The sequence below is a fragment of the Lipophrys pholis genome, assembly GCF_963383615.2.
Source record: "Lipophrys pholis genome assembly, chromosome: 10".
Classification (NCBI taxonomy): Eukaryota; Metazoa; Chordata; class Actinopteri; order Blenniiformes; family Blenniidae; genus Lipophrys; species Lipophrys pholis.
Window position 1 is genome coordinate 11,703,644 of NC_137640.1, and position 13,636 is coordinate 11,717,279.

Genomic DNA, 13,636 nt, shown 5'->3' on the forward strand with positions numbered 1-13,636 from the left:
TTCAGTGAACCTCGTGTTTGAGGTCTTTTAAATCTGACTTAAAGGTCTGTACAAAGGCAAACAGGCTCCCCTTTCAAGAAGGCTGTACTTCTTGAGTCAACACACTGCGGCACAGGTTTTTTTTTTTTCCTTTTTAATATTCCTCTCTAGCTTAACTGAGACCGTCAGGCCTGGTGAAGTCCTGATCACTGAGGTGGTCAATGTACTCTGCTCAACAAAGCGGAAATGATTAAAAAAACAAAACACTGTTGTTCAATAACACATTTTTATTGTGACAAATATAAAATTAACAAAAGAAAATAGGAACATAAGGAACTTTTGAGCACTCAGTCAGTGTGCAAGTATGTTAAGAGTTTCTGCAGCTTTTGGCTCGATTGGTCTACCACCTGAATGCTTGGAATTGGTAGTCAAATGTACTGCGTAGAAGAAAGCAATGAGCAAACTCAGTGGAATAAATAATCAAGTAGATAAAAATAACTTATGGAAGATTAACAGGTAGGGAAAAAAACAAGAATAGATTCTGCATTATACATTAAATGTCAACCTTCAACATTTGTCATGACTATAAAGATTTGAGGTATAACAGACCGAGATCAAAACAAGCTCTACTTCCACTCACACTTTTCTTACAGATTTTTTATAAAGCAATTAACCGCTTCGCAACCGAGCGACAACAGAGTGATTTGAAACAATTCTGTGAGAATCTGTATGTATACTAAGGAATAAACTAAATAAGTAGTAAGGACAAACTGAATCTGCACAAAAGGTGAAGGAGCTGCAGCACACATGTTCCCCTCACATCATCTGGACCTCAACTAATTGTGTAAGTACATTTTATTTCGTATTTTACAGAGATAAAAAAACAAACAAACACAAATTGCTTCACAAAAGCAGTGGCAAGAAGATGATGAAGTTTTCCTTATTAATTCGATCCTATGACAGAAATCCATTTGACCAAGGGCTTCTGGAAGCTGCCGATCAGACAAGCACAACACTGGACCAGCGCCGTGTATGATTTACTGGATATGTTGAATAAAGACATACTATGATTGTTCGTGTTCAAGTAGATTTAAGTACTATGCATTGGTCTATACATGGGACTCAGACGACATTTAGAAAAGCTAATGAAGCAGAAAAGTTTTCAAATACATCCGTCCACAGGAAAGGATTAATCATGTCTTGGGGTTAATTAATTTACCTGCAAAATCTTACTATCTAAATGGAAACTTAAAATGTTCATGTCTGAAAATGAACATTTTCAAAAGTTTCTCTTATCAGAGTCCAATTTTTTTTTTAGTTCAATAATTTATGAGTGAGGTCAAACGTATAAACTGAAAGACCAAAAAGATTTGAGAACAAACTGTAAAACGGAGCCTGGCAATGTGACAGAAAAAGTATATATATATCTACAGATTTATAAGGTTCTCTTATTATGATTTATTGGCCACGTATAGTTCTCAAACATAGCAGAGAAAAAAAAAAGAAAAGAAAGTGACAGTGAAGAGACGACTGACTGGCATTTTCACCACATGTGGACCAAAGGCCAATAGGCACTGCCAGATGTGCTTCCGTGTTTCAGATCTTCCACTGCATGTTTCTTGTGAGGCCATTACGGCAAACTTAACTTCAGTTCTTAGCAGCTATGACAACAGATAAAGCCACGCCGCCAATAGCTATTGCAGTGGCACCAAAGAGCCACTTCCAGCTGAAGCCCTGGGGAAATAAGAGTAGAGAGTGCATGTCAAAGAGGTTGAATAACATTAAGATGCATCGGGAAGCTAAAGAGTAATATTATACTGGTTTAAAAAAACAAAAAAAAAAACTCTATACATAGCAAAATGATTGATTTTTTGAAACCAATAAACATTTAAAAAAAAAGTGTGAAAATGGATAGAATTCCTGACGAAGCACAAGCTGACGTAACATCTCACCCATGAAGACTTGTCTTGGGGCTTCTCTGTACTGCTGCTATTCGAGGGGTTGCCCAACATCTTCTTATACATGGCCTGCTCTGCTCCCTTCTGCTCCGAGTGCTTCTTCACCAGCTTGGAGAGCTCTGCATGAATTGTCTTTACAGGAGATATAGAGATTTGGAAAGTTAAAATTCTGATTTTAAGTCCAAATCATGTCAAGCGCTCGTTACTCTTGTCATTCTACGGTACAATACACTCAGGATTGATTGGTAATAATAATTCCCAAATTCGGTACCTTGTAGCACGAGAAAAAAAAACAAACAAACACCACATCGTTTTTTGGGATTATTTTTGAATGAACAGTCAACTCACTGAATACTGGAAAATCTGATTGTTGTCTTACAGGTAATCACATCCTGAATATAGCGTACCGTTTAGCACACATGTCCACACAGTTATTCCCAGATATGAATTCAGTTATTGTTCCAGCTCAGTCTCAGATCTGAGTCACTTTACTTCTCTGAAAGCTGGTGAGTGACTAAGCAAAACTGTGGTTCATAAAAAAAAAAGAAAAGAGAGAGACTTACAGAGATTTCTGGGGAGGGGACTGTCAATGGGAGACTAACTGAAACTTGAGTGAGGACAGCTCTTCAAGACGGCACTGTACAAAAACATTGCGCAACACCAACCAGCTTCTGGGGATACATTTGTCTAAGTAAACATGCGACCTCGTCACTGAACAGCAGCCATGTCTATGCACCGAGTTGAAGGTGTTTGAACCTGCCTAAACCGGAACCGTCAACTATGCACGCCATTTCAAAAAGTAAACAAACCACAGCCAAATAAATCTGCCTTCACCCAGTGGAACGCAAGATCAGAGGCGTGAGCATCTGACACCACTGTACACAATGCAGGCAGCGTGTCTGTCGTTGCTCGGAGAATAAAAGGATAACGTGTCATTCTGTCATTTTCATGACGCCTGCTGAAGACCGCCTCATTGATAATAAGACAAGCATCCTGGTATTGTCTGGGACACACACCCACTGCTCTTGCTGCTTGAAGAGGGAGTTATTTCCAGAGTCTCTCCATTATCACTCAGAAACAAACCCATTTTGTCATTTATGTAACGGAAGGAAATATATTCACACACACAAGTATTATAAATAAACACAAGTATATTAGTCAAATATCACAGCTTTGTCGGGTAAACTGATTCAAGCCTCTCTCTCTCGCTCTCTCTCTTCCAAAGCAACCTCAAATGAGCTCGTCACAGATTGGATTTGTATAAAATGCAGTAGTACGTAATATCAGCAGTGTTGGTTGAAAAGTGGTGGCCAAGTAAAGTGCTGGTTGACAGATTGGTGTGGGACTAAAGGAGGGAGTTCTGGCCATGGGCAGCCTGTCGGTGGTTCAAGAAGCCCACACTTAGATGAGTTTTGTAAAACATCCTTATGTAGCTACAGGGACATGTTTATCTCATTTATTAAGCAAGAGAACAAAAATGACTGACGAGGCTTTAAATACATGGAGCAAGGACTACTAATTTACAGAGACAACATGAAAACAGATGATGAATCAGCAGTCCGCCTGAACTTGTGCTGAGAAATAAGTAGAAATGTACCCTATAGCACCATCTACTGGCCAGACGAAGAAAAGTTTGTAATAATGTGATGAAGCCAAAATTACCTTGTTCCTTGGCTCCAGCTTCAGTGCCTTTCTCAGTGTTTGAATGGCTTCTGTGTATTCACCTTGCAGGGCCAGGACCTACAGTGTGAACAGCTTATTGTTTGCAAGAGAACCGACAAGGGCAAAACAGTGAAAATACACTTGGAAGACCTGGAGTAAAGTGTACCTTGCCCATGCGGAAAAGTGCTTTTATGTTGTCTGGATCATGTGCGAGTACTGAGACACAGGATTTAAGTGCTGCATCATGGTGGTCCAGTTTCAACTGTGAAGCAGCCATGTTGTTCAAGCACATGACTTTCACATCCATCAGCTCGCTCTCCTCCTCTGGACTGATATCAACTGCCACAGAAACACACAAGTTTATACAAACAAACCGAAGACCTAAACATTCAAAACAATGACAAACACATAAAGAGAATATTAGTTGAATTCTAAATCCAACATTGTGTCACTAAAGTTGATTTCAGAGAAAAAGTGACTGAGGTAAAAAACCAACAACAGTCGTTATGTGTTTTGTAATTCAAAAGCAAATCATGAAACATGAGCGGAAAGATACAGAAAACCCGATTTCAAGAAACTCTTTAGTAACATCCAACACTCAGTTTTTGCATCTTACCTTTTGAACTAGACTCTGTTATTTGCAGGGCAATGCTATACGAGTTCACAGCAAAAGCATAATCTCCCCGCTGATAGTAAACATTGCCCCTTTTTCTCTTACAGGCGGCGAGGGCAATTTTATCTGCAGGTGACAGGAGCTCCAGGTCTGGAGCATCAGTAGCTTCTAGCAGTTCCACCTCCATGGACAGCTCAGCATCTGGAGGGACTTCAGGCTCATTGCTGGTGAGAAAAACAAAACAAAACAAAAATGAAAACAATTGAGTTTTGAAAATGAAGAAAGACATCAATCCCAGGACATCACAGAAAAAAATAAACTAATTGCTCGGTTGATTTGAAACACTTCCCTACCTTCCACGTGCACCGTATGCGTATTTTCCATTGGTCTCGATGAGCGCTTTCTCCTTCATTTCCATAAGCTGCACTGTTAGATCCAGCGCCTAGAGGGAAAAAAAGTTTCTGCGCGGTAACTTACTGAGATGGACACTGCGCTCAGTTGAGTTGCATTAATCAGACTGCAGACAACATGACACAAGAATGTGAAGCTTCTCCGCGCAGGAACACTTTTACCTGAATAACATCGCCGTCTCCCAGAGTGAAAGAGAGCTCTGACTGCTCCTCAACGAGAGTACCATCCATCAGGAATGTTTTAAGTTGGACCTTCACATTCTGTCCTTTCTGCGGCCGACTGTCTCGCCCTTCCCCTGCCTGCAGGACTTTTTTCTTTAGCTGGCCGTTGCCTGGGGGCAGACGGGCACATTCAATTTGCACACATCATTTTATCAATTTCCTGCAGCTGTAGAGTGAACATGAGCCAAAGTTCCTCAACACCTTGGGCTCAGTGTGTGGTTTTAATCGCAACACCTGTCAATCCATAACATGAACCTCTGGGCTACTACAAAACTTTCTTTAGCAGTGCGATCAGTCATGTGATGGCGCCTCTGATACATACCCAATACTTCCAACCATTCATCAATTTGAGCTGGAGGTTCTGGCTCTGTCGTGACGTCTGCATTCGTCTTTGAAGACTCCTCCGCGTTTTTCTCTTTCCCACCCCCGGCATCTTCCAGGGGAGGGGGGTCGTCATCAATATCTTCCTCATATAACACTTCAAAATCTTCCCCGCTGTCCAGCAATGAGGTTTTCCCGATCTTTTTAGCTGCCGGCACGTTCTCAGGGCAGTCGGAGATGTCCATAATCTCTTCTTTATCAGTCATCGGTGGAAAAAGTCTGGGCATAGAAGAAGATGGTACCGACATTTAGAAGAGACAACAACAATCTAACTTTAGAATACAATCCAGAATCGTGACGATGTTGAAGAGCAATGTGGACACTAAAAGAGCCGCACTCTCTGCCATCAATCACGTGATATATGCGGAAGCTAAACTCTGAATGATTACCAATGCTGATTGATTTAACGATGATCAGTGTCAAATATCATATTTCAAACGTCAAACGGTCGCTGACACGACAATGACTCAGTCTCACGTGACTCGTCAACCAGTCTGCTGCAGCAGAAACGCTGCTCGCGCATTTCCAGAAGTTCCTAAACAAGTTGTCCTCGAGCAGGTAGCATGCTAACGTGCTAACGGCACACCGACAGCAACACGCTAGCATTAGTGCTAATCCAGCGAGCCGTGCAGCTCACCCGATAGTTACTCTTTACCAAGCAGTTAGGGAGTGCTCTCCTTAAAGAGTCGCGCAGTGAACTGCCATTTCCTTGGATTTCACGTGGAGCAGGTCGGTGCGAATGTCGAGTGTGATTAAAAAAAGGTGATGGATTTTACCTTCAGACGTAATCTGCGAGGAGCTTGTTTTGGTCCGGAGGTGCTGAAGTTAGGTTGCTGCAGGGAGTCAACGCCGCTGCAACGCCTCGCTATGTTTGGTGGAACACAACGTCAAACTGACTTCATTGCGGTGATCCCAACAGGCTGCTTCCTGTTAACCTTGAGCTCGTGCACTATTATTGGACGCTTTAATGTAAACCCATGTGACATCACACATCACAAACTCATCAAGTTTGCTCCGTAAACATCCACAGTCAATAATCGAATACAAGTCTCAATGGGATTCCAATGTTTTGAGATGTCACTGGATTAAAATGAATATTAAAGTCATTTGGGCTACACGACGACATACAACTTAATAAAGATGCATATTGGATGCACTGATGAATTGTCTTTTTGCAGTCTCATTTCATCTACTGCGATTGGGTTTCGGTCATCTATCTGTTTTATTTATTTCATCTTATACACAATAAAAACAGTGCTATCTGGCTTTCACAGAAATGTATCAATGAATTGACAACTGAATGATTCTGACCTCTAAATGAAAGAAACAGACATAAACTAAACTAATCATACATTATCAATCGCCGATGGGGAAAATCCTCTTTCCGCATTTACCCATCCTGAGTGCGGAGGGCAGCTCCTTTAAGATGGAGCTGATGGGGTCAAGGGTCTTCTTCAGGAAATCACAGTGATGACCTGTCCGCTGTGGGATTTGAACCTGCCAACCTCCAAGTCTGTTTCTTTAACCTCTAGGACACCACTGCCCTCAAATTGCCGTTAAAAAACAACATAGTTTATTTTGTTGTATGCTTTAGCCACTAAATTGATAAAATGGTGCTTATTGAATTGTTTTGGAGTTTCTTGCTCATTTTTAATTAATTCATTTCTAAACTAGTACCTGACTCGTGGTGTTTTAAATCCCAAACCATTCAAGCCTGAAACAAGAACTGATTTTAATCATTTATAATCTTTTTTCGAAAATTTTCGCCATCAGTTTTTAATATATTTTCCTGGTATTGCTCTATAAACTGATAATTAAATGAAAACTCTGAGGAAGAGACTCAAACAACAAATGAAAAATCAAATGACATTTATTACTGATGCATTGTTTCTTTTTGATAAGCAAATTATCTGTTTTTTTTTTTTCAGTCTAAAGAAACTTTACAATATAAAGAAACATACAAAGAACATCTTTATTACCTACACAAGACACCTAAGTCCCTAAGACAAGATTCTGAACTATCCTACCATGAAATACAAAGCAAACCCAAGAGACAGACTGCTTCATATTGAATACTGCCGTGTCATCAGAAAGGACTGTGAATGGTACAGGAGAATCATTTATATCCCCTTCCCTTGAATCCCTGCTCCTCCCCGACTCAGTACAACCACCCCACCCAACCTGCAAATCTTCCTAATGGTACAGTATTATACATCACAATAGAAGTACAGAGATGGCCGACGATCAATATACACAAAGGACTGAGAGAGGATCAGTGAGAGAGAGCTTCAAAATATACAACGCTATTACAGGAGCAAATAGCAAAGGACACGGTTTTCCCCATAAACATTACTTTTTGATCCATTCGTAATTTAAAATGAGTTTTTTTAAATCCTTTTTAGTTTTGTGTTTTTTTTCAAGTTTTCTGAAATTGATAAAAATCCTTCATATTAAAAACTGCAATAAGAGCTCGCATGTTTTTGTGAGAAGGTGCCCTTTGGAAAACAAATTATTCGTGTGATTATTTCAAAACCCAGCAGCCACTTTTAACAGAAACACAAGGAGTCAAGGGCAGAGTGAAGACGCCACAGCTTATTTGCTTCTCTCTGCCTTGTCCTCTCTCTGTCCCGTCCTCCTCAGCCATACAAGTCTTTAGCAAACAGTGTGTTATCATAATCTATACATTTAGCCACATTTACTGTAGTCTATAAATTTAGCCACAATGAGCCAAATATTCATCGCATCTTTTTTCTATGAAAAACATGGACAGTTTCATTTATAATTTACTTTCAGCTGTATTCATTGGTAGTGACCGACATATCAAAACATGTCAATGATATCAAAATGCATTATACAGTATTTACAGGAAAAAAAAAAAAGAAAATAAAAAGGTAAATTAAAGGGTAGGGTTTGGGGCCGGACTTGGAGGAAAGAAGTGAGGTGTGTTTCATTACATAGAGGGAGCACTGGACAGAGTGATTCCCCGGCCACTGGAGGCCAAATCCTGGAGATGTCCCTGTTGAATTCTGGGTTCACATTGATATCAGGAAATCTTTAAGTACATCACCGTCACCCACAGAGGCTACAATGGTTGTTTGGTTGTTGTGGGGTTGAACACAGCTGTGATGTAGGCGCTCGAGTGTGGTGCATCAAGACATCATTTATCCCTTTGACACAGTGACAGTGAGTGTTGATCAGGCCATGAGTGCAGAACATCCGCAAAGGAACGAATAAACAGCAGAATGTGTGACGATACTTCTCTTTGTGTGCAGATTTGCGTGGCTTTTCTAAGTTGAATACCTTCAAAATAAAATCAATCTGCTCAAAAAGAATCCACAAAACAGATCTATATCCTTTACAACAGTGTCCATCTTCTTTAGACTGATGTGATTTAGAGACCCCAAGGTGAATCGCTCTGCTCCCCACCTGCACTCCTGTAGCCGCCGAGACACCTATATATATACGGGACGCGCTGAGGGAGCTGCTCTGATGGGAACTCCAGGGAGTCATTTTGCTTCAGCCTGTTTTTTGTTTGGGTTAAGAAGAGATTCATACAAGACGGAAAGGTTCTACCCAAACTGAAAGGTTGTATGAATCATATCCGAAGAGTCACAGTCTCCAACTGGGGACCCTGGTGACAGACCCAAATTAATCCTGGAAGGAAAAAGGCGCCACTTTCGGAGTCCAAAATCAAGCTGAAACAATACATACCGACGAAGGTGGGGGAAGGAACCACATTTCAGGATTCACAGACAATTTGTAATTAACAAACTGAAAAAAAAACAGACAAACAAACAAAAAAAAACCTTCAACCACAAAACAAGCAAAATGAGACCCAATTCACAAAAGAGATAATAAGATCCACAAAATGCTCTCTATAGCCGTCTGTTATCAAATTTGGATTATCCCTGACAATCACCTCAGGATGTCGATCAAACCACTTAAAGACAGTGAGAGCAGAGAAGGGTTGCTTTTTAAGACAAGATAGTTATAGACATCTGATCACTCAGCTGCTTCAACGGACCCGTGGTAATGGAAACAGAAATGCTCGGAGTGAGTCTCCGCTTTAACATCCGGGTTAGTTTTACCTGCAGCACTCGACCCTCCATCAGCTGAATACAGTTTAAACATCGCAATTTACTCTTCTTTTCCAAGTTTAGGGGGAAATGAAAACACTCAGGAAACGCAAACTACACGTTCAGATTAAGATGTAAGGAGAGGTATGTGGAGTGAGACTTGCTGCGACAGAAAACAAAACGAAACAAAACAAAACAAACAATTACAAACAACAAATAACCTAAAATCATGTAAACAGAAAATCATTGTGCATTTTTTCGAGTGTGTGCTTATTCTGTCATTGTTGATGCTGCTGCTGAGATAAAATGTGCCCTTTACAGGATATCTTAACTAAATTAGTAAAATAATATTAATTATGCAATTAGAACAATCATTCAAAAAACAAAAACAACAACAACAACAAAAAAAAACCCTAATGAAAACAATTCTTGCCTGAAAATAACATTATCAGTTCATATTTCTTTCATGAATTCTGCCACACAGGCAGAGCTTTGAAAAGAGCATTTTCACCTCGTGTCAGTCACAACTGCTTGTCCTCATAACTTATGATCAGCATGACGTAACGGTGGGCCGACGGCGGGATAGAGCTGAATGCAGAGGAGCGGCTTGATTGGTGCCTGAATTCCCCCCTCCAGAGGGCAGGTTTTGCGATTGGGAGAAACAAGTTTGGGCTCTCACTGTCCTTTGGGGACCCCCGATGGGGCCCAGTGGGCAAGGAGGAGTGGAGAGGATCTCCTTCCTGCTGCTTGAAGGCCGCTTCATGTCCTCACACCCATTTTACAGGCGCTGGGATGAGGGGCCTTGAGGGGAGTCCTGCTATCCAGGGGAATCACCAGGGGCTGTGCGGCACAGCACACCATCCACAAAGAGGAGGGGAGAGGGAGGGAGGGAGGGAGGGAGGGATAGGTGAGGGTAGTAATGCAAAGAGGCACCAGGGTTGGGGGGAGGGAGATTGAGATAGAGGGAGATGAAAAAGTAAAATAAAATAAAAGGTAAGAAAATTCACACACTCATCGTCATGTTGGGTGAATACTGCAAAGAGAGAAAAAAAAAGAGAGGGAGGGGAAAAAAGATAAGCCAATACTATATTAAAATGGTTACTCTACCCAGTTTAAGATGAAAGCAATACAGCTACTTCAACTAAAATGCCATATCCATTATCCCAGCGCTTCGCAGCAAACATACGGAACCCATAACCCTCGCTCATTAATCGTAACATGTCAGTAAACCAAGCAAGCAGAGCAGAGTCCAGCCCGAGGAGAAAATGTTAAGGAAGTTTAGATGTCAGCGATGGGTCAGGGTCACATTATTCACTTCATATAACAGTCTCTCCATGCATCAAACAAGGCTTAATGGGTGTTTGTTGTTCATGCTTATGTTTTGTACATGCTCGAGTTAAGTAAAGCTGGGAACACAGGATATCATATGAAGGATTAAGCTCCATGGAGCCACAATGCCTGATTTCAAACTGATGGGCCATTTTCTGGTAGAGTGTGCGAAAAAAAAAAAAAAAAAAAAGAAAAAAAAAAGAGCAGAGTTTGGTTTCAATTGCGTCATTTTGGGTTGCAAAATCAGCCCATTTTAGCAGATGCATTGTGTCTATTTTCTGGTCAGAATGTCATATCACACTTAATATCAGACACACAAGATATTAGTGAGACATAAGGACCTGTTTTAGGACTCTGAAATTTTGAAATCAGGTTGTTGGACGAACTATAAACATTAACAGACGTATCATTATCAGAACACGTCCTCGCTGGATCAACGCACGTGACCAGGCCACTAGAGCAACGAGGAAGTGAGGCAGCAGACACAACCAAATGGGGGAATATCCCACCTTCCAGTTCAGGCTTGGGCACTTTTCAATACACGTTTGATCGTCCTTTGTGAGTTTTCTCCTCGTTTTTAGGTCGACTCGCACGGATCAAAATCATGCATTTGTGGTTAATTGATTTCTTTAATCGGTGAATGTGAGTGTGGCTTTCTGTCTCTGTGTTTTCCCTGTGATGAGTCGCGCATCCTGACCAAAAGTGGTCCCAAATTGGATAAAGTTGTATTGAAGATGGTTGGATAAAGAGTCTAAAGGCATGTCCTTATATCTCAGGGAAATCTCATCTATCAGATGATAATGAATGAATGACTGATTTATTTTTGGTCATAGGTCAACACATATAAAATCCAATCACACAAAATACTGTTCACTTTAAATGACAAAGAAAAGGAATAGTAATATCATTTTTTGTCTAGATTCAGTGTAACAACATGATTTGTCTAAAAATGAGACAAACACAAGAAGATGTGGCAGAATAGACTGTTTTAGGGGTTTTAGGTCAATCTACATTTTGTGATGTTGCTCTAAAACAACTTTTACAGAAAGTTTGACGAAATAATGAAGCAATACGTACCGTATATTTCACACTGAGCCCTGCCACCGTCTCAACTGCTGTATATTTCTTTATATTGATTTTTTATGTTGTATTTCTACCATGTGTTTTGTATTTAAACAATAATAAATTCAAGGAGAGCATTTTCCCTTTTTTCAGACCGAAAGCGGCTGTTTTTGACAGGCGAGTCTGTGCCATGCTTTTAGTTCAGAAGAAAAAGTTGTTTTTCTAGAGGTTTTGGGATCAAATCTGGGTTGTGCTGAGACATTTATCATCATTTACCTATATTAGGAGCACAAAAATATTAAACAAGACAAGGGCTGCAAGGATTTTCTTTGAATAAGTAACTATTCACACCAGAAGAAGGAACAGGGTAAATTACATCTGAATAAATAAAACACTTCAGTGAATATGCAAATGTTCAATTGGATCAAAATTTAGTTAAAAGTGTGAAATTTCCATGCTCTGCTAGGTTTATTACATTTAAACTGAAATAGTCTTAAAAAAATGTTTTCTCACCTGATAATGACACCTTATAAGTCATAATAAACAAAATACCTCCTTTCAAAATCTTAGAATATCACATCCATTCAAATATTTTCTCTATTTTTTAACTGGAGGCCAATAAAGTTGCAGAGTGTCAAAATAACAGATGAAAAACATGACTTCTGAGTGTTATTCAGATGTTTTGAGAGTATTCTGTAGACATATTTTTCTTTTTTGTGAGTGCATTGGTATACGCGGTTGTGATGTGGTTGCCTGCTACTCACACTTTCACTTTGGAATGGGTTTAAAAAGTTGCCTGCCATCTCGCCGTCATCCCGCGGAGTGCCGGGAGGATTGTTCATGCCCGCCATATTGTTGGGAGAATTCTGCAACAAGGATGAAACATAAAGTTACAATTAGAAAAGGCTCACAGAGATGGACTTACAGGCGTGAAGATCTTCTCGCAGTCTTACCTTTGGCAACCCATCCATGTCACCAGAGCCTGTGGTTTGGAAGCAAAAGAGGAAGCGGAACCATTAGAGTTAAAGGAGTCGCACCTCCCTGCTGCTAATGTCGGTAATAGTGTCGGTCCAGAGAACAAACAACCTTCCAACCTTCTCACATGTAATGAACTTTAATGAAGTTATTTGTTTGGGATACAGATGAGCATCAACTGTACTAGTTCACTGACCGCCTTACATCTTCAGGATCAATTGGCCTACTCACTGCCCTGCTACTCTGCTTCACCTTTGATCAATATTTAAAAAAAAAAAAAAAAGGGACAACACTTCCTCCATCTGCCGGAAGAGGGCAGAGTCTCACCTTTAAAATCCTGTCCATGCACAGAGTAACAGGTTTCAGAGAACATAGTCAGGAGCTCACACTAACTGCCTGTTATGCACAGTGTACACTGTTTTTAGCAACTCACCTAGTGATCCGTTCATATGATGCTGCTCCATAGCGCCCATTCCACCCATGGGCCCATCAGGACCAGGTCCCATTGGGAACTAAAGACAAACGTTCCTGTCGTTACTAGATCGACAGCCAAACATTGTGAAGCACATTTCCTCAAAGGGTTTCAGAATAGATTAGAAACGTTGTTTTTCATGTTTTTTTTTTAAAGAACAGATGGCATCACATGGCGCCCGATGAGACATCGCAATTGAAAATAGCGTCCGGAAAAAATGTAGATCGAGTTAAAAGTTTTATTAAAACCAAAACAACAACAAACAGACAAACAAAACAACACTTACATTAGGTCTGTTTCCACCAGGACCGATGGGGTTCATCATTGTGTAGATATTTTCACCTGAATTCGTTGAGTCTGTCAAGACAGAACAGTTGGATGGTAAAACGAAAATAACTCCCAGACTTAGAAGTACTTAAAGATGAGCTCTTGCAGCATTACTTCTATTTCATAATTAATACTCAATTAGTCAAGAAGGAATAGTCTTATAAAAATTT

General features: G+C 40.4%; 2 protein-coding genes across 6 annotated transcripts in view; both read right to left on the reverse strand.

Annotated features, from left to right (window-relative positions):
* Positions 1-253: 253 nt before the first annotated feature.
* fkbp8 (FKBP prolyl isomerase 8) lies at positions 254-6,176 on the reverse strand. 3 transcript variants are annotated; one of them, XM_080473553.1, is made up of 9 exons: positions 6,002-6,176; positions 5,167-5,444; positions 4,785-4,954; positions 4,566-4,654; positions 4,216-4,436; positions 3,766-3,938; positions 3,600-3,677; positions 1,932-2,069; positions 254-1,713 (listed from the first exon to the last, which is right to left on the reverse strand). In XM_080473553.1, the coding sequence occupies exons 2-9, from the start codon at positions 5,429-5,431 to the stop codon at positions 1,627-1,629; spliced, it is 1,221 nt and encodes a 406-aa protein (XP_080329679.1). In that variant the 5' UTR covers positions 5,432-5,444; positions 6,002-6,176; the 3' UTR covers positions 254-1,626. The 3 variants fall into 3 exon arrangements, with proteins under 3 accessions (XP_080329679.1, XP_080329681.1, XP_080329680.1); XM_080473555.1 differs by having other exon boundaries at positions 5,881-6,016; XM_080473554.1 differs by having other exon boundaries at positions 5,863-6,016.
* A 3,753-nt stretch (positions 6,177-9,929) lies between these two features.
* ssbp4 (single stranded DNA binding protein 4) overlaps positions 9,930-13,636 on the reverse strand; it is a 92,280-nt gene continuing 88,573 nt past the window's right edge. Inside the window, exons 13-17 of one of the 3 annotated variants that reach the window (XM_080474282.1) lie at positions 13,426-13,496; positions 13,101-13,179; positions 12,646-12,674; positions 12,457-12,558; positions 9,930-10,141 (exon numbers count right to left, since the gene is read on the reverse strand). In XM_080474282.1, coding sequence (XP_080330408.1) covers positions 10,061-10,141; positions 12,457-12,558; positions 12,646-12,674; positions 13,101-13,179; positions 13,426-13,496 — 362 coding nt within the window. In that variant the 3' untranslated portion in view covers positions 9,930-10,060. Of the gene's footprint in view, positions 10,142-10,201; positions 10,335-11,158; positions 12,559-12,645; positions 12,675-13,100; positions 13,180-13,425; positions 13,497-13,636 lie in introns of those variants that run through there. The other 2 variants (XM_080474283.1, XM_080474281.1) reach the window with 2 other exon arrangements.

Excerpts from the sequence above, each read along its gene's own strand:
- fkbp8 (XM_080473553.1), bottom strand. The coding sequence starts at position 5,431 with ATGACTGATAAAGAAGAGATTATGGACATCTCCGACTGCCCTGAGAAC. Across the intron at positions 4,437-4,565 it reads GCATACGGTGCACGTGGAAG|CAATGAGCCTGAAGTCCCTC; the intron begins GTAGGGAAGTGT and ends TTTTCTCACCAG. Across the intron at positions 2,070-3,599 it reads AGCTGGAGCCAAGGAACAAG|ACAATTCATGCAGAGCTCTC; the intron begins GTAATTTTGGCT and ends TCTCCTGTAAAG.